We start from the raw sequence: 19799 nt of genomic DNA on the forward strand, positions 1-19799 counted from the left end.
CAGATAATCGTCACTGATGTTCGCTATTAGCGGGAATCGAATTTGGGTTTCTGGGTTCGTAGTGCAGCGAGCTACCCACTGCACTACTGCTCCAAGAGGTCCTTGCAGTGACATCCTGTAAATAATACACTAAAACTCGCTTATTGGATTGAAGCAATGGCTTGTTGGAGCCTCTTATATTGAGTGTGTGTATTATTTACATCCCTGTGACTTGTATTAACGTCACAGCAATTTTTTCAGAGGTCAGCTGTGCATTGGGGAAGGGGCAATCGTGTAGTTTAGTTCTGGTGTTGTGTCTCATAACACAAATGTAACAGTGGTTAAGGATATAAATGAGACGGTTGCTAGAGGGTCAGTTCAGCCCCAGTGCAAGTGTGTCTCAGTGTGCAATGTTGCATCATGTTTTCTTGCCGTCTCCACACACGTAATGCCTGGCACGTGCGCGTATTTATGCATTAACCCCCACAGAGTACTACGGGCAGGTCAAGCGTGCATCTGAGCTGGTGAATCCCACACGGGGAGGTAATGACACCCGTAGGGAAATGCCATCACGACAACACGCGGGTGACTGAATATGCTATTGGGGAGAAGCTTCAATTTGAATCTGGGCAGCCATGTGCGGTTAAACCTAATTTTTAAGTAATTTTAGTCGTCTTAGGCTGGCTACATTTTTGTGCGAATATATACCTATTTTACAAGCAAATTAGAGATCAAATTTTTTATTTTTGTTCTTCCCATTGTTAAATTATACAAGCCTTGTCTGTTCGCATATAAATTCCACGTTTACATCACTGTGTATCCTCGCCTAGCTTGAGGCCTAACCCTGAACCCACCGACTCGTCAATTAACAAAGGGGAGCATTGATTCCGTGAGGGGCAGGAGGGCAGCGGAAGTCTCCGCTCGCGAGCACCCAGGTATTGGCGGCTGAAGCGTAACACTCGCGGCCATGTGGAGATGCCGATCACCGTGGCACCGCTTCCGCAGGGCGCGGGCGGCTGCCCCAGATGGACCGTGACACCGTGTCGTGCCTCTGCTACAGCGCCTTCCACAGCAAGCTGAGCCAGCACCGGGCGATTTACACCGTCCTGCCGGGGCTGCTGCTTTGGCGTGAGTAGTGGTGGAGCGGCGGTTTGCGCACTGTGGTTTAAACCTTGCATCTTGAGTTTGATTCCTAACAATGGCTGAGATAATGAACTGGTCCTGCCCCCTCATTTCACCAATGTGCCCTGACCAGTGTGGTGAATCGTGGGTAACTCATTGACACAGTGTGGGGAGTCCTTCATCCGGCAAGGGATTGACAAAGAGCTATAGGTTAGTATTTTTTATTATTACAAGTGTAATGTAGCTCTCAGAGACACCTTCTTGTTCAGTTATATGTATATATTTATTATGAATAAAGTCCGCCGACTCACTGATAACTTAACGAGTAACCATGAGTGACTATACACACTTGGGTAACTTATTTGACTCTACGCGACGCTCTCTGTGTAGTTGGCTAGCTACACAGGAGCGGATGCATAGCAGTCACGGAGACAATATAACTCTAGCCTTTCAAGACTACAAGGTGCCCGTTCCAGGATGATGAAGACGATCCGCTCCAAGATTCTCCTCACGCCGACCCTGTCAGTGCCCGTCGCATCAACCATTATTAACGACCACTTAGGTCCCACGTTACCCTGACGTGACCCTGTCTGTTCTGTCACGTTAATTAGTAACCATGGCCACGGGGAGCCGTACTGTCCCTACATCACCCTGTACTGTCCCTACATCACCCTGTACTGTCCTGACACAAGCAACAAATAAGCAGACAATGCGTCTCCTCCTACATACCAATATGTTTTACACCTCCCATCGGCCACAAGGACCCTCTGGGACTGAACAATTTCAGCAGCGTTGATTCAACACTAAGTAACGTCTGGACCGGTTTCAACATAGAGTGCCTCATCAGCTGTGAGGCCTACCCAACCTAATGCGGGTGAACTGCCAGATGCCGTAGGCAAAGACCATGTCTTTAAGATATGGGTCCTAGTACAACTAAAAAAAACATTACACGAAAATAGATGTATTTATTTATCGAATGCTTTTACACAGTTACAGCACCAGATACACAAGAAAAATAATTGAATAACTAAATAAATATGTATGTCGACATCAACTTCATGAACATAATTGTCTTCACAGCATATACATTGTCCATATATGATGGTTAATCATTATAAGCGCTGTCTTGTTGGCTTAGTGGACTAATAATTACCATATTGTGACATTGCACAACATGCAGTGATCCTGAATTTGAATAATTACGCTTGTGAATTGAGAAATAACTTTGGTTAATTATCATAGAATAGTGTAGATTAATGTGTTCACAGCATCGTGCACATACAGGTGGTGTATGTGGAGTGTTCCGTGTTCCAACATGAGCATGAACTACAATATCACATTGATGAAGAACACACGGTCTTCCTTTAAGGCACACGAGGAACTCGCATCTTTTGCGATGGAAATCTGGGATGAATCCAGGACAAATACAGAGCAAAAATATTGCAGGATATAAAACTGGTACAGAACTATAAACAAACACGCTCTTTGGGTCTTTCAGTAAAGTCACTTGCAACACCAGCAATCGTCCTCAGGTGAAAAAACATATCAAGAGAGCTGCTGAAGCAGCAGGGTGTTACATAGGCCTGAGATGGGTGGGGCCCAAGGGTAAGTGGGCGGGGTTAGAGAAGGAAGATCGAGGGCACCCCAAAGCTGTTGGGCTGGCCATTGTATTGTGAGAGATTAGTAACGTGTCAATGTAGCTACCGCCACATTGAGGCCTGAGATGGGTGCAGCCACTTTGGCTGCACCAATCTCAGCTCAACAGCTTTGGGGTGCCCTCAATCTTCCTTCTCCAACCCCGCCCACTTACCCTTGGGCTGCACCCATCTCAAGCCTATGTAACACCCTGCTGCTTCAGCAGCTCTCTTGATATGTTTCTCCACCTGAGGACGATTGCTGGTGTTGCCATCGAAACGTCGTGATTTTCTATAATTTTTCTATTTACGTGACTTTTCCGAAAGACCCAAAGAGTATGAATTCTTGCAGTCACGAAAGATTTAAGTCAAGATTTAACAAACACGCTCTAGATTGTATACACGACTTTACATATGTGGGGAACAGAAGGGCGTATATTTTGTAACATCTATTCATATTCTTGGTTCTTTTGGTAAAGTCACATTGAAAAAATAAAGTTATAAAATATATATTTTATTATTTTATTTTTTCCCTTCAACGTGACTTTACCGAAATAACCAAGAATATGAATCACTGCAGTCACGAAAGCTTTAAATCAAAATTCATCTATTTGTGTCGGCTTTATTTTGGGTTGACCCCCAGCCAACCCATAAACGACTGCTCTCCTGTCCTTGTCATTGCATGCTCCCACATTCCCAGGCAAAAAGAGGACCTTCGCAAGGCTGCCACCGACCACCCAGCATTGCCTCTCCAAAGTGCTAACCATGAAATGGGACAACATCCTGATGTGATCGCCTGCACAGCTGCGGTAGTGCTTAGAGACACTGCGGTCTAACAGCGTTCCAGCGACCTGGCACTTCAGTCCCAAGACCACAGCACGGACTGAGTACGGGCCGGGACAAAGGCAAGGTTCGGGATGAGCGGGGCGGAACAAGGCAGACCTCCGCCCTCCAGGTCCTCCTCGGGGGCGATCTCGATGATGAGGGTCCTCATCAGACAAATACCTGTGAAACTTTGATCATACAACATACTACGTTGTTAGGTCATCAGGACAGGACAATAGGGGATAAGTCTACATCCCATACCCACCGTCAGAATCAGAATCTTTTTTTATCCTGGAGAAATCTGATGAGCTATGGTAGTTCTTTGTACAGATGTCCAGTAGGGGCAGGTCAAAAAGTTAACAATCAACAAAGTATATCGGAAGGGTAAGCAAATTACAAAAAAATAAATATATTTTTAAAACTATTTAAAACTAAACTATTTAAAATATATATTTTACCAGTTAAATCCCACTGAGCTTTACAGCTTTTTTCAGAAGCGATCTGGCCCTGTCTGTCAAGGCCAATGGAACCGTTTATCTTGAAGCTAAATGACCTGGTTACAAAGGCAACAATTATGATCCCAAGCACATAGACGTTTTCTTCCCTTTTGTCTTCCAACGTATTTTTACACTTGACGAATTTTGCTCATTAATTACTTGTAATGCCAGTACAGTCGACTCTCGATTATCCATGCCAATTGAGGGGGGGAGGTGGCAGCCGTGGATAATTAAAAATCACGGATAATCCAAAAATATCCTTTTTTTGCAGATCTCTGAGTTTTTTCATTAACAAAACAAACATTTGGAATCAAGAATCGACCTATCGATGCGTGTGCTCAGTGATAACACCTGCTCCCGCACAGAAGACTCGGCCCACGAAGTAGATTGCAGAGCCACGCCAATCAACATCAAACTTCCCCCACTGTTGTGAATATATGGCAACTACTGTACTGTAGAGCCGATCTGTTCCATTCAAACCCCACGCCGGTCTGACCACGCTGTAGCTGCTCCTGGCTCCACACAACGGACCGCGCCCAAAGACACGAGTCTCTCTCTCCAGCTTAATAGCGTGCTGCCAGAAGCACGTGCTGCCAGAAGCACGTGCTGCCAGAAGCACGTGCTGCCAGAAGCACGTGCTGCCAGAAGCACGCGCTGCCGGAAGCACGCGCTGCCAGAAGCACGCGCTGCCGGAAGCACGCGCTGCCGGAAGCACGCGCTGCCGGAAGCACGCGCTGCCGGAAGCACGCGCTGCCGGAAGCACGCGCTGCCGGAAGCACGCGCTGCCGGAAGCACGCGCTGCCGGAAGCACGCGCTGCCGGAAGCACGCGCTGCCGGAAGCACGCGCTGCCGGAAGCACGCGCTGCCGGAAGCACGCGCTGCCGGAAGCACGCGCTGCCGGAAGCACGCGCTGCCGGAAGCACGCGCTGCCGGAAGCACGCGCTGCCGGAAGCACGCGCTGCCGGAAGCACGCGCTGCCGGAAGCACGCGCTGCCGGAAGCACGCGCTGCCGGAAGCACGCGCTGCCAGAAGCACGTGCTGCCAGAAGCACGCGCTGCTGTGCCGTCATTGTCGCGCTCTCCATGGCGGCCGTCGGCGTCGGCATCTTCGTCGCCGTCTCCTACCTCTACGACAAGCGGACAGCTGCGTGCGCATTTAGAAACTGCAGAGCCAGCCATCAACAGAAGCATCGTGGCCGTAAGCTGCGATGGCACACGGAACACAGTAGCTTCATCTTGCATGCCCGCGTGCTCCAGGTGATCGTGTTGGGGCCCCATGGGCTGTGGGGGTTCGTCTGCTCGGACGGCTGATAACTTAATCTAAATTGTCTTATGGTTATTGTTTGACTTGATTCCCACTGAGATTTTTGCACACAGCGTTGATATACGGTGTTTTTTTTTCTGGAAGATTTTTCCTTTTTTTTTCCTGGATGTTTCTGTTGCGCGTCGTCACTTTTAAAATGTTATTTGTTCATATTTTTGTTTGTTTGCGGTTGCACCCGAGTTAAGAGCCGCATGGCTCACAGGGCTACACCTATTCTTAGTTTTTTCGGTAAAGTCACGTTGAAGAGAAACAACAAAATAATAAAATATATATAAAACAATAAAAAAATTCTCACGACGTTTCGACCATAACTCAAACGGTCATCTTCAGGTGTGTTGGTTTGCATAAATTTATTTTTAAACGGCGCATTTATTTATTTATAAAAAACGTTAGCGTCACGCGCAGCGATTTGGCAGTTTACCCAGGACTAGTCCATCTATATTTTGAAAAGAGGAGGGGGGAGACGAAATTTTTTATAATGTATGCTGTCTGAAAGCCAATGTAAGCGTGAACAATCAATTAAGAACTGAAATGGTTTATCAAATCTTTCCAATGATTGCTAAGATAGAATCCATCTTCTCGGTTGAAATTGTCTCTGTGCTTGTATATGTGGATAGCCTCATGAACGAATCTCTCATGGAAGCCAGATGGCTTACAAAGAACCTCTGTCTTGGAAAAGTCAATGGCATGTGAGCCTACTGAATTAGAACAATGATCTGCTACGGCCGAGGTGTTGGTCCTACCGTGTTTAAGGTCTGCTTTGTGTTCACGAATGCGGTCCGAGACATGGCGTTTGCTTCTGACATACAATACCCTGGTGTCTACAAACTAAGTTGCCTCTGTGGTAGTAGTTACATTGGAGAAACCAAACGCCATGTCTCGGACCGCATTCGTGAACACAAAGCAGACCTTAAACACGGTAGGACCAACACCTCGGCCGTAGCAGATCATTGTTCTAATTCAGTAGGCTCACATGCCATTGACTTTTCCAAGACAGAGGTTCTTTGTAAGCCATCTGGCTTCCATGAGAGATTCGTTCATGAGGCTATCCACATATACAAGCACAGAGACAATTTCAACCGAGAAGATGGATTCTATCTTAGCAATCATTGGAAAGATTTGATAAACCATTTCAGTTCTTAATTGATTGTTCACGCTTACATTGGCTTTCAGACAGCATACATTATAAAAAATTTCGTCTCCCCCCTCCTCTTTTCAAAATATAGATGGACTAGTCCTGGGTAAACTGCCAAATCGCTGCGCGTGACGCTAACGTTTTTTATAAATAAATAAGTGCGCCGTTTAAAAATAAATTTATGCAAACCAACACACCTGAAGATGACCGTTTGAGTTATGGTCGAAACGTCGTGAGAAATTTTTTTATTGTTTTATATATATTTTATTATTTTGTTGTTTCTCTTCAACGTGACTTTACCGAAAAAACTAAGAATATGAATTACTGCAGTCACGAAAGCTTTAAATCAGGGCTACACCTCATACATGAAACTGAATATAGGGGGGCGGGGCCCAGTTTGCAGGGACGTCACTCGCTCCGCCTACCAATATAGGGGGCGGGGCCCAGCTTGCGGTGATGTCACTAGTTCCGCCTACCAATATTGGGAGGCGGGGCCCAGCTAGCGGTGATGTCACTAGCCCCGCCTACCAACACTGAGGGGCGGGGCCCAGCTTGCAGTGATGTCACTCGCTCCGCCTACCAACACTGAGGGGCGGGGCCCAGCTTGCAGTGATGTCACTCGCTCCGCCTACCAACACTGAGGGGCGGGGCCCAGCTTGCGGTGATGTCACTCGCTTCGCCTCCCAATATAGGGGGGCAAGGCCCATCTTTCAGTGATGTCACTAGCCCCGCCTCCCGCTCGTGCATCGCCGTGGGGGGGTGGGCACAGCCAGTGGAAGACGTCGCTCCGCCCACGCGCGTGACGTAACGATCAGCGCTCTCAGTTGGAGAGCTGCGGCATCGTGTTGGCGGAGCGGATCATGGAGCCTCCCTCTCCCGTCTCGCCCTTGCTGTTGTTGTTTTCTCTGCTGCTGCTGCTGGGCACCGTGAATGCCGCGTGCCCAAACCCCAGGCAGGAGCAGCGACTGCAGGACGCCGTGCGTGTGGTGCGTTATTCACACAGACACCGGCTCTCACGGGCAGCAGCAGTGCGGTGTAGCGGCCTCTAGGGGCTGTACTTATATTCTGTCAAATTGGGCTTGCCACCACAGACACTAAAAGCGGGACAGGCTCTGGCAAGGGTAGTAATCGTAATATTGTAGAGTTTCGTACAGCATGTAAGTGCGCTAAGTCTTGAGTGGTGTATTCCTGGCTATTGTTACGCAACTGACGAACCCCAGGACTCGGAATGTACCGGGGAGACTCGCAGACTTTCTTGGGCAGCAGCTGCCAATAAAATAGCGTAGTACAGTCCACGTGCCGTTTGTCAATCCACTGCTGGACGAGGGCCCCCGCCACGCCATGCCCGCTTGCTTGCTGGTCACTGCGTGTGGACGGGGCCCAGGAGTCGAGCCCAGCCCCTCTGCTGACACGGATGCGGTGCGCGCGTGGCCGGCAGCAGACGCCACTGCTCGTGTCCTCTCTTCGTGGGTGGGATGCTCGTGTAGCAGCATCCTACAATTATTTGGTAGACGCTTTCACTGATTTGGTCACGACGTACTTTGTCTGCCCATCCGGTACAGCGATAAATGTGTAATTCGCCTGCTCCGTCTGTTTGGGACGCAGTGTTCCCCCTCGCTCGCTCTGCAAATCGCTTCAATAAGCAGACACCAAAACCAGGGCACACAATTAAAATAAATAAAGCTCCCCTTATCTCGCCGGTGCAGTTGTGCCAGGCAATACCGCAACTTACAACACAGCGCCTCGCTCAGACGGGGCAGCAATGTGTTGGCAGAGAGATTAAAACAGTGGGCTCCATCTAGCAGTGGGCAATAAAGCACGTGACACTGGTGGCTTGTTCAGTTCCCGGAATGGCGAGTTCCCGTTGTGATACAGTACCACTCTGCTGTGGTATGACGATGGAAACCCACGCTTATGGAAGGGAACTCCAAAATCTTGCTCATATTAGCCCGAACTTGAAGTTTCAGACTGCATTCTCCTATTGTGGGGGAGAGGGGTATAACGTGACCATACTTCACCACGCCGGCCACAGCACAGATTAATAAGACCCACGTGACGTGGGGAATGAAGAACTCGCTTCGTTGTAAATCATTCCTCGTGGGCGTTAAACGCAACCATGACACCCATGCGGGTGCTCTAAAATCACCGCTATCACCACCCTTGGTCAATAGCACGGCGGCGTCACGTGGCTGACACGGGCGTCAGCCGGTCTGTGTTGTATACAGAATTTATTTTGCGCCAGACGTAGACAACCGTGAAAATCGGAGGTGCCCTCGACTGCCCCCAACAACGCACAACCCCGCTCTTGGGACTCCTCTGTCGCGTCTCGCCATTCGTGTTGCTTGAAACTCTAGCAGCCTGCACGTCCCTTGTAGACCTCTAGCAGCCTGCACGTCCCTTGTATACCTCTAGCAGCCTGCACGTCCCTTGTGAACCTCTAGCAGCCTGCACGTCCCTTGTAGACCTCTAGCAGCCTGCACGTCCCTTGTGGACCTCTAGCAGCCTGCACGTCCCTTGTGTAACTCTAGCAGCCTGCACGTCCCTTGTAGACCTCTAGCAGCCTGCACGTCCCTTGTAGACCTCTAGCAGCCTGCACGTCCCTTGTGTAACTCTAGCAGCCTGCACGTCCCTTGTGGACCTCTAGCAGCCTGCACGTCCCTTGTGGACCTCTAGCAGCCTGCACGTCCCTTGTAGACCTCTAGCAGCCTGCACGTCCCTTGTAGACCTCTAGCAGCCTGCACGTCCCTTGTGTAACTCTAGCAGCCTGCACGTCCCTTGTGTAACTCTAGCAGCCTGTACGTCCCTTGTGGACCTCTAGCAGCCTGCACGTCCCTTGTGGACCTCTAGCAGCCTGCACGTCCCTTGTGGACCTCTTGCAGCCTGCACGTCCCTTGTGGACCTCTAGCAGCCTGCACGTCCCTTGTGGACCTCTAGCAGCCTGCACGTCCCTTGTAGACCTCTAGCAGCCTGCACGTCCCTTGTAGACCTCTAGCAGCCTGCACGTCCCTTGTGTAACTCTAGCAGCCTGCACGTCCCTTGTGTAACTCTAGCAGCCTGTACGTCCCTTGTGTAATTCTAGCAGCCTGTACGTCCCTTGTGGACCTCTAGCAGCCTGCACGTCCCTTGTGGACCTCTAGCAGCCTGCACGTCCCTTGTGGACCTCTAGCAGCCTGCACGTCCCTTGTGGACCTCTAGCAGCCTGCACGACCCTTGTGTAACTCTAGCAGCCTGCACGTCCCTTGTGGACCTCTAGCAGCCTGCACGTCCCTTGTGTAACTCTAGCAGCCTGCACGTCCCTTGTGGACCTCTAGCAGCCTGCACGTCCCTTGTAGACCTCTAGCAGCCTGCACGTCCCTTGTGTAACTCTAGCAGCCTGTACGTCCCTTGTGTAATTCTAACAGCCTGTACGTCCCTTGTGGACCTCTAGCAGCCTGCACGTCCCTTGTGTAACTCTAGCAGCCTGCACGTCCCTTGTGTAACTCTAGCAGCCTGTACGTCCCTTGTGTAACTCTAGCAGCCTGTACGTCCCTTGTGTAACTCTAGCAGCCTGTACGTCCCTTGTGTAACTCTAGCAGCCTGTACGTCCCTTGTGGACCTCTAGCAGCCTGCACGTCCCTTGTGGACCCTAGCAGCCTGTACGTCCCTTGTGGACCTCTAGCAGCCTGTACGTCCCTTGTGGACCTCTAGCAGCCTGCACGACCCTTGTGTAACTCTAGCAGCCTGCACGTCCCTTGTGGACGTCTGGCAGCCTGCACGTCCCTTGTGGACCTCTAGCAGCCTGCACGTCCCTTGTGGACCTCTAGCAGCCTGCACGTCCCTTGTGGACCTCTAGCAGCCTGCACGTTCCTTGTGTAACTCTAGCAGCCTGCACGACCCTTGTGTAACTCTAGCAGCCTGCACGACCCTTGTGTAACTCTAGCAGCCTGCACGTCCCTTGTGGACCTCTAGCAGCCTGCACTTCCCTTGTGGACCTCTAGCAGCCTGCACGTCCCTTGTGGACCTCTAGCAGCCTGCACGTCCCTTGTGGACCTCTAGCAGCCTGCACGTCCCTTGTGGACCTCTAGCAGCCTGCACGTCCCTTGTGGACCTCTAGCAGCCTGAACGTCCCTTGTGGACCTCTAGCAGCCTGCACGTCCCTTGTGGACCTCTAGCAGCCTGCACGTCCCTTGTGAACCTCTAGCAGCCAGCACGTCCCTTGTGGACCTCTAGCAGCCAGCACGTCCCTTGTGGACCTCTAGCAGCCTGCACGTCCCTTGTGGACCTCTAGCAGCCTGCACGTCCCTTGTGGACCTCTAGCAGCCTGCACGTCCCTTGTGGACCTCTAGCAGCCTGCACGTCCCTTGTGTAACTCTAGCAGCCTGCACGTCCCTTGTGGACCTCTAGCAGCCTGCACGTCCCTTGTGTAACTCTAGCAGCCTGCACGTCCCTTGTGTAACTCTAGCAGCCTGCACGTCCCTTGTGGACCTCTAGCAGCCTGCACGACCCTTGTGGACGTGACCATCCGTCCCTCCCGCCAGCCAGCCCGCCAGCCAGCAAAACATTAAAAAAATCAGAAAAAGGAAACTCGGCGTCTCGGTTGGTCGACGTAACGCGATTCTATCGAATTGCTTCCGTAAACGAAGAAATAAGTAATGCACACGCATTGATTCTGCAACGAATTTCAACAACAAGCCCGCCCGTGCCTCGGGAGGAATTGAAAGCGACAGCGGCGCTTGCGCCGGGGGCCCACGCAGGGACGCCGCTGGTCTCGGATAGCGCGACCCTGCCGGGCACGGGGGAAGCCCCGCCGAAAGCAGCACGACCTGAGATTCCAAGATTCATCGTTCACATTGGATCGGACTCCAGGCTCGCAGCGCTGTGCCATAACCACCCACTCCACCACCGTCACTTAAAGACAAAGCTCCCCCGTGTAGCCTTTAACAGACTGTTGGGACAAGAGCTGTTAACGAGCACCTTTGATGCCCGGCGCGGCACACGAGGGACTGAGTGGCCAACACCACGCCCGGCCGCCTTTGTCTCCCCAGTGGCGATGTTTCTACACCGCACCAGCTACTTGTTTGAGGCCGAATCGACCTAGGGGAGGACCAAGATCAGTTTCAAATATTAGCCACTGTTATTGCTCGTAAGAGGGAATTTAAACTCTGGTCGTTAGGTTCATAGTGCAGCAGGCTAACCGTTACCCCACCGCTCCCCCCACACACTGTAGGGGGCACAGCTGGTGCATCATCTGCCAGTCATCTCGATCCAGGGCCTGATCATGGTCCCGTGAGGATCCTGGACACATGTCTTTTGGAGCCCCCCCACCCCGCTTTCCTATATTGGTGTCTTTTTTGCCTTTCTCCTCACAAAATCATCCACTAGAATACTAGATTGTCAAAATCTAGCTGTCTGACAAGGTCTGACGGAATTGATTTAAGTGACAATGAGCTGAGACGGGTTTGGCAACATGCTACTCCGCAGCTAATTTTTTATGTCCGCTCACCCTGGCAGTTTGTCACTGGCAAGGTTAGAAAAATCCGAAGTGCCACGAAAACATTGGGGAACAGACGAAGTGCCTGCAATGTCTCAAGCAATTTAGTTGGGCACTTCTCACTCTCAGAGTCAGACATGAAAAACTTTAATTGGATGAGTTCGTTGGCAAAGTTCATGTCCAGGTCTGATGGATATGCAGCAGAGAGTGAATTTACCTTTTCCACTATGACATCACTGTTAGACACCTGATCTGACATAAACAGAACTCCAGATAGACTGGTCAAACCCTTGTAAGCATCCAAGGGATGTTCAAGGCATGCCACTAGCTTATCAATGACCACATAAAATCTTCTTTGGTTCTTTCGGTAAAGTCACGTAGAATGAGAATAAAATAATAAATTGATAAAATAAAATAACACAATAATATTCTCACGACGTTTCGGCCACAACACAATAATATTCTCACGACGTTTCGGCCACAACACAAGCGGCCCTCATGAGGTGAAGGGGACGAGACTGTCTGGAGGACAGCGCTGGAGTGAGAAAGCCACGCTGAGATCGCGACCTTTAAGCTGTGTGAGAAGAAACAAAGTGCCTTGACAAAGGAATTAGCATATAATTTAGCATTGAAATGGCTGAGTGATTAGCTTGTGACTGGTCACAGAAAAGGCTATGTTAAAGTTAAAGCATACACATACGCAAAGGCACCCCTTGACAAAGGAATTAGCATAGAATTTAGCATTGAAATAGCTAAGTTAAAGTATACACATCCGCAGAGGCACTCCTTGACAAAGGAATTAGCATAGAATTTAGCATTGAAATAGCTGAGTGATTAGCTTGTAACTGGTCACAGAAATAGCTATGTAAAGTCAGAGCATATACATTCACCGAGGCACCTAGTACAAATCGGTGAATGTATATGCTCTGACTTTAACTTTCAGACCGCAGTCCATTCGCTGGCACTGCCTCTTAGTACCTTTCACACGACGGTCAATAGTATAGTTTATAGCATGTTGTATAATAGTAAATAGTATAAGTGTAATGTTTTACATAATTAATAAGGCAATATATAGTACCGTAATTGTATAGTGAATATACAGCAGTGTGGTATACAGTAGGGTTAGTAGAATAATACATAGTGTAATACTACAAGTCTAATATTTTATAGTCTAAAGTATAGGGTAGTGAATAGTAACGCATTGTATAATTCAAAGGTGGGGTTTGTCTATGAATACGATATTATACAATGTAGTTTAGATTGGAAGGTATAATATTGTAATGTATAGTAGTCTAGTTTATAGCATAGTTATAACGCAACACAGGACAGAGCAGCGCACCGTGGCTGTTTCCTCCTCTTCCCCCCCCTCCTCCGTTCCGAACATAGATGGACTCGTCCGTCTGAACAAAGCTCGTCGCTCTCCGTGGTGTTAATCCCTCATACTAACATCATGCTAATCCCCCAGTTGCATGCTAATTTACTGTTGATATGTAAACTCCTCTTCCTCCCTCCTCCGTTCCGAACACAGATGGACTCGTCCGTCTGAACAAAGCTCGTCGCTCGCCGTGGTGCTAATCCCTCACACCAACATCATGCTAATCCCCCAGTTACATGCTAATTTATATGTAAACTCCTCTCCCCCCTCCTCCGTTCCGACACCAACATCATGCTAATCCCCCAGTTACATGCTAATTTATATGTAAACTCCTTTGTCAAGGCGCTGTTCCTCCCACACAGCTTAAAAGACGCTGCCATGCTTGGCAGGGTTCACTCAAGCGCTGTCTTCCGGACAGTCCTGTTTCTTCACCTGAGGAAGGCTACTTGTGTTGTGGCCGAAACATCGTGAGAATTTTATTCTGTTATTATTATTTTATTATTTTATCTCCATTCTACGTGACTTTACCGAAAGAACCCAGAAGATTCTCCACAGTGCCTTGGTTGACTCTGCCCGAGCACTCTACCGAGTACTGGACAGCGATTTTAATGTCAGTCTGACATCTGTTTTCCAAAAGACTTTCCCCCATATGTCTGTGGATGAAGAGCAAAATGTGTACAGTGACTGCAACCTGTTAAAATAACTCAGCCTCTGGGCTACTGCCGTCTAAGGTGTTAACACCAACTCAGTTAAGTGAATGCGCTGTGCAAGGCACATACTCTATCAGAAGGGTTTTTTTTAGGTGGGCCTGTAGCCCATTGTATTTTCCTGACATGCTGCTTGCATTGTCATATGACTGACCTCTACAGTTTGAGGGGTCCAACCCAAGGTCCTCCACCATCAAAGTCACAAAGTCTGTTAAACTTTTACCAGTGTGGCTCTCAATTGGCTCAAAGCTCAGGAATCGCTCCACCACATTCCCCCTGCTGTTAACAAACCGGAATATGAACGTCAATTGGTCCACATGTGACAGGTCTGGGTTGGAGTCAACAATTATTTACTACTATGAGCCAAGAATGTCTGTGTGTCCCGCGTGTGACGTCACTTCACGTCGACCAGCCCCCCTCATTAATAGTCATGAACAGGTTATGTCTTCCACATGGACACCCCCCCGCCATTAATAATAATTAGCGGGTGATATCACTCCACATGGGGGGGCGAGGCGCCTCCTCCCCCCTCCTCGGCGTCAACTTATAACCCTCACGTCACGTGATCTCCGTAACGCTGTTGAGACATCGAAGTAAAAAGGACGGCATGATGAACAAGGGATTATAACCTTTAAATGAAATAAGTCTGTGTCACCGCAGCCTTACAAATTGCACACAAATGAATGCAATGCATATATCACGTCGTGGTCTGCTTATCGCTTGCAAGTTTCAGATTTACTGCAATACACCCGTCCTTGGACGGGCAAAAGGCTCGTTGAAAAATATTTGGCATCGACGAATCTCATCTATTGTTTGGAAAGTTTTCTGACCCATTAGCTCAATGAATTCTTCACATATTGTTGATAACAAATAGGACACTGTGCCTCTTCCTTTTCCGACAAACTTTTTAATATGTTCAGCTAAAAATGGGTCAAATTGTGATAACAATTCTAGGATGCCAAGGAAATTACTGTTATGGGTTGACCCAAACCGTTCATCTCCCCTAAACACAAGTTCTTTTTCACCCAAGAACTTCATCACCGATACAACTCTTCAAAATGTCCCTCCAGTTTTTATGTTCCCCATCAAGTTGCTGCATGAGATCTGCATGTATAGCACTGCCCTTTGTCCGCTGGTGCAAGGCAAGCATGCATGATCTGTGTTCTGCACTCTTTTTTCGTGTTCCCCTATCCTTTCAGAGTGCTTCCAGTCACTAAACCCCTGACTAAAGCAACTGAGCTTGCTGGAGAATAGTTTGCATGCAAAACAGTACACAATCTGTTGAGGGTGAGTACAGTAGCCGCTATCTAGAAACCTGCCCATTTGGTAATATACAGTTCAAAAGTTAATTGTTGAAACTTCTAGTCTTTCCACCAAGCGCTCTATCTAGGACTGAAGCTGGGTATTTTCCACTGCGGTTTTGGAAGTGGGACTGCTCTTTCAAAAAGCACTGACTTAACAATGTCACTGGAAGTGCTTTGCTATAATGCAGGGTCAGTGACCTCATAGCACCAGGAATGGCTTGGTTGCTGATTTGATTCTTGTGAACTGCCCAACTGCTCCTGAGGTGGTAAATGATGGTTCTTGTATTCCATTAGCTGTTGAGGGTTCGCCTTCAAAGGATGGCTCTGGGGGAGTGACAACATTACTGGAAACTGAACTAGTGCTAGCTCCTTCCTCACAGCTGACAAGAGTGCTGCTGCTGTCGTCACTGTTACTATCAGAGGGCTTTTGAAAGAAGTAGGCAATGAGTGGAACGCTTTGAAGCAAAACTTCCTCTCTTGTTCCCTTTTCTTTTTTGTCTTTCCTTTTGGATGCACCACTATTGCAATGTTTGTGGTTAATTATTCAGAACTAGTATGCTATTTATATGATTATATTTATAGCATATCTCAATACTTATAAATAATTGAATTAATATATATTAATGACAACACCCTTCAAATACTGTTGTTGTAAAATACAATCAAGTGGTAGTATTGTATAGTCTACTTGTACCTAAAGGCAGCTTTCAGTAGATGAAATTAAAAAATCGAAAAGCACGTAAAAGAAAATAACCCTAACCCTTTAAAAAGGCTGTTAGGGAATAGCCCTTAGGAGGGATTGTTGAAATAGCCTTTAAAAAGGCTGTTATAGAAAAAGATTAAAAAAGTCTCTGATTATATGACTGTGGCGTACACCAAGCAACAAAACAGGCATCTGTCTGTGGCTTTTCCTTCCAAGAAATGTCTTATATACCTGCCTGACACAGAGATAATTATGTTGCTTGAAATTCAAAACATCTTTTTTTTCATTCTTTGGTTCTTTAGATAAAGTCACGTAGAAAGAGAAAATAATAAATTAAATAATAGCATATGACGTTTCGATTGCAACACAAGCAATCATCATCAGGTACAAATTAAAGAGAAAAAAACCTATTAAACTTAAAAATATAATGCAATACAACACAGAGAATCGGCTAAAATAACAGTGAACACCCTACCTGGTTGATTACATTCTTCCAAAGATTGCTAAATTTGAGAGAGAGACAAAACACAGACACGGAGACACACAGACAGACACATAAGCAGAGAGAGATAACACAGAGACACAGAGAGAGAGACACAAACATAGGCACACAGGTTTATAAGTCAGTGAAATTACTTTGTGGAGACTATGCACATAGGCCACACCCCATCGATGGGGAGGGGAAAAAATACCTCGTAAGAGCTGTCGGCAATTTGCATGTCAACATTAGAATTATCTACTTTCATGGATATAAAAACAGACGGTCTATGGAAAAAATGAATGGGGTTTTCCTTAATCTTTAAGTATGGATTGGGTCTCTTATATATGCGTTAGTGTATGAAGAAAAATAGATTTTGGCATATTTTTGTTCGTGTTTCACAAAACCACGGTGTATTTTAATCATTGATTTGTCAACGGCTAACTAAGCTCTCAACAAACGACGTGCCCTCGGTCTCACCAGCTGGCTTTTCAGTGCAGACAATTTGGTTTTAAGGGCAGCTAGCTGGATAAAATGGCAGCTAACTAATTTCTGTTAACAAGCTGAATCATATGGGCAGATAGCTAAAATAAAGGGATAGCTAGTTACGGTAAGTCAAATAACGAACGGCTTGCCATGACGCCCTTCAAATTGTCCTGTTATGTAGAATGAACTGACTTGTTGGTGAATATTGTATCATGTCACAGCGTATTGTAGCGTGCCAACCAGTGGCTCAGTTGTACAGAAGCACTGCACTCTCCGAGAGGCTCTCGTTTTAAGCATGAACTGTATGTACCAATGGGCCCAGGTGTTACGCTCGATGTGTGCACCGAGAGACCTGGGGGCCCTACTGGTCAACTCACACTGTAAGTACCCAGGGGCCCAGGGGTCCTAGTGGTCAACTCACGCTGTAAGCACCGAGGGGCCTCACATTGTAAGCTCTGCGGGGCCCGGGGGCCCTAGCGGTCAACTCACGCTTTAAGCGCGGAGGGGCCCAGGGACCCTCACACTAGGTGCCGAGGGGCCCAGGGCCCCTAGTGGTCAGGTAACGCTTTAAGCCCCAGGGGCCCTAGTGGTCAGGTCACGCTTTAAGCCCCAGGGGCCCTAGTGGTCAGGTCACGCTTTAAGCCCCAGGGGCCCTAGTGGTCAGGTCACGCTTTAAGCCCCAGGGGCCCTAGTGGTCAGGTCACGCATTAAGCCCCAGGGGCCCTAGTGGTCAGGTCACGCTTTAAGCCCCTGGGGCCCTAGTGGTCAGGTCACGCTTTAAACCGCAGGGGCCCTAGTGGTCAGGTCACGCTTTAAGCCCCAGGGTCCCTAGTGGTCAGGTCACACTTTAAGCCCCAGGGGCCCTAGTGGTCAGGTCACGCTTTAAACCCCAGGGGCCCTAGTGGTCAGGTCACGCTTTAAGCCCCAGGGGCCCTAGTGGTCAGGTCACGCTTTAAGCCCCAGGGGCCCTAGTGGCCAGACCATGCTTTAAGCCCCAGGGGCCCTAGTGGTCAGGTCACGCTTTAAGCCCCAGGGGCCCTAGTGGTCAGTTTACATTTTAAACACCAAGGGGCCCGGGGGCCCTCACATTGTAAGCGCTGAGGGGTCTGGGGGGCCCAAGTGGTGAGCTCACGCTATAAGCACCCAGGGGCCTAGTGGTCAGCTTGCGCTGTGCGCACTGAGGGCCCTTGCGTTCAACTTCCTTCAGATGTCTTGGGCCACGCACCGTGCGCGGCTTGAGGCTTGGAGGCCCCCTGGCAGTCTGAGGCCCCAGGGCACTGGCTCCACTGGCCCGGTCCATAATCCAGCCTTGTCTCAATCGGTCGACCCCATGGCACGTGACCTGTCAGTGCGCCTTCAACACTTCACTTGGCCTCAAGGTGTACCTAGCCTGACGACACCACCACTAAGTGGCGAAACGATTCACTCACGCGCTGTGACCCCCGCGGCCACCGACCCCACAGCTGGCCCGGGCACGGTCCGCCGAGACGCATCTGTCTCCCCCCGCTCTTGATATTTGTAGTACACGCCTCGAGCCTGATGCTTGCTTTTACGTCCATCGCCTCTCTCATGATGTCTGTTATGAAGGACAAAAACAGCGATATAAATATAAATTCAAGTTGTGAATATTCTAAATTAATCTTCATGGATATAACGGTGTTTTCTTCGGAATACAGATATACCGTGATATCTCAACCCACCAAATAATGTGTTTGAGAATTAACTTAAATCGTCATTCACTCTCTCAACATTACTCTCAGAAAACGCCGACCACTTTAGAGACAATGAACTTGTGTGCGTTATCTTGTGTGCGTTACCACTGTGCATGTGTGTGAGTGACTGCGGTGTGGTGTGTAAACATCGCCATTAGGGAGACAAAGGCGGCCGGGCGTGGTGCTGCCCACCCGCTCCTTCGTGTGCCGTGCCAGCCTTAATAGGTGCTCGCTAAAAACACTTGCCCCAACAGTCTGTCAAATGCTATATGGGGGTCTTTGTTTTGTGTGTGTCCCATGTGTTTGCAGTTCGAATTTCAGAATGACGAGAGCGCCAACGTGACCATCACGTGGGTCGGACGAGACACCGGGGTATGTGTGTGTATGTTGAATTTCTTTTCCACCGTACGTAGCCAACTATGCAAATCGGAGGCGCGGGGGAAGGACAACAAAGAGACACGGGGTTAACCATGGGGTAACCGCGTCTCTCGTCCAACCAAGAGCTAATGCACGCAGTAGCACCGTGATAAAAAAAACAACCATCATTGTTACGTTTCACGATATACTTTAAGCCAACATTGGTCTTTATAATATTATTTTCAGATAGGCAAGTTCGGATGTAAATTTCAGACACTTTAAAAGTGTGGGTAATCATTTGTGTAAATGCTCAGAATCAGAATATATATTTATACTGGAGGAATCCGATGAGCTATAAAGCTCTTTTTCACAGATGTCCAAATCATGATGCGGATGGGGGGGTCCCGGGGGTGTCTGGCGCGGGCCCCTCGCTGTGCTCTAGGTGGTGCTGGCCGTGTCACGAGTCATCGAGGCTGTGTCCTGGAAGAGCCGCCTCTACCGAAGGTGAGCAGGGCCGGCTCGGAGAGAGTGACCCCCCCCAGCCCCAGCCTCACACAAAAAGAATCATTCGCGTTGTTGTGGAGGTTAACATCCGGTAATGTCCACGATTTACACACTACGATTTAAGTATTAATATCAAGCTAAATCATATCAAAATTACACAGGATATGCTTACGTTAAGCTCTGAAATC

At 48.6% G+C, this 19799-nt stretch overlaps 2 protein-coding genes across 5 annotated transcripts in view; both read left to right on the forward strand.

Annotated features, from left to right (window-relative positions):
- The window catches only part of TERT (telomerase reverse transcriptase), a 34966-nt gene extending 30652 nt beyond the window's left edge, over window positions 1-4314 (forward strand). Inside the window, exons 17-19 of the mRNA XM_032966850.2 lie at window positions 469-522; window positions 985-1107; window positions 3436-4314. Coding sequence (XP_032822741.2) covers window positions 469-522; window positions 985-1107; window positions 3436-3527 — 269 coding nt within the window. The 3' untranslated portion in view covers window positions 3528-4314. The remainder of the gene's footprint in view (window positions 1-468; window positions 523-984; window positions 1108-3435) is intronic.
- Window positions 4315-6445: 2131 nt separating this feature from the next.
- LOC116949436 (sortilin-like) overlaps window positions 6446-19799 on the forward strand; it is a 33185-nt gene continuing 19831 nt past the window's right edge. Inside the window, exons 1-3 of one of the 4 annotated variants that reach the window (XM_032966777.2) lie at window positions 6446-7501; window positions 19060-19122; window positions 19550-19611. In XM_032966777.2, the coding sequence (XP_032822668.2) occupies window positions 7376-7501; window positions 19060-19122; window positions 19550-19611 (251 nt within the window). In that variant the 5' untranslated portion in view covers window positions 6446-7375. Of the gene's footprint in view, window positions 7502-19059; window positions 19123-19480; window positions 19612-19799 lie in introns of all 4 variants that reach the window. The other 3 variants (XM_032966778.2, XM_032966780.2, XM_032966782.2) reach the window with 3 other exon arrangements.

The sequence above is a fragment of the Petromyzon marinus genome, chromosome 36, assembly GCF_048934315.1.
Source record: "Petromyzon marinus isolate PM22_M1 ecotype Great Lakes invasive population chromosome 36, UKy_Petmar_22M1.pri1.0, whole genome shotgun sequence".
NCBI classification, from domain to species: Eukaryota; Metazoa; Chordata; class Hyperoartia; order Petromyzontiformes; family Petromyzontidae; genus Petromyzon; species Petromyzon marinus.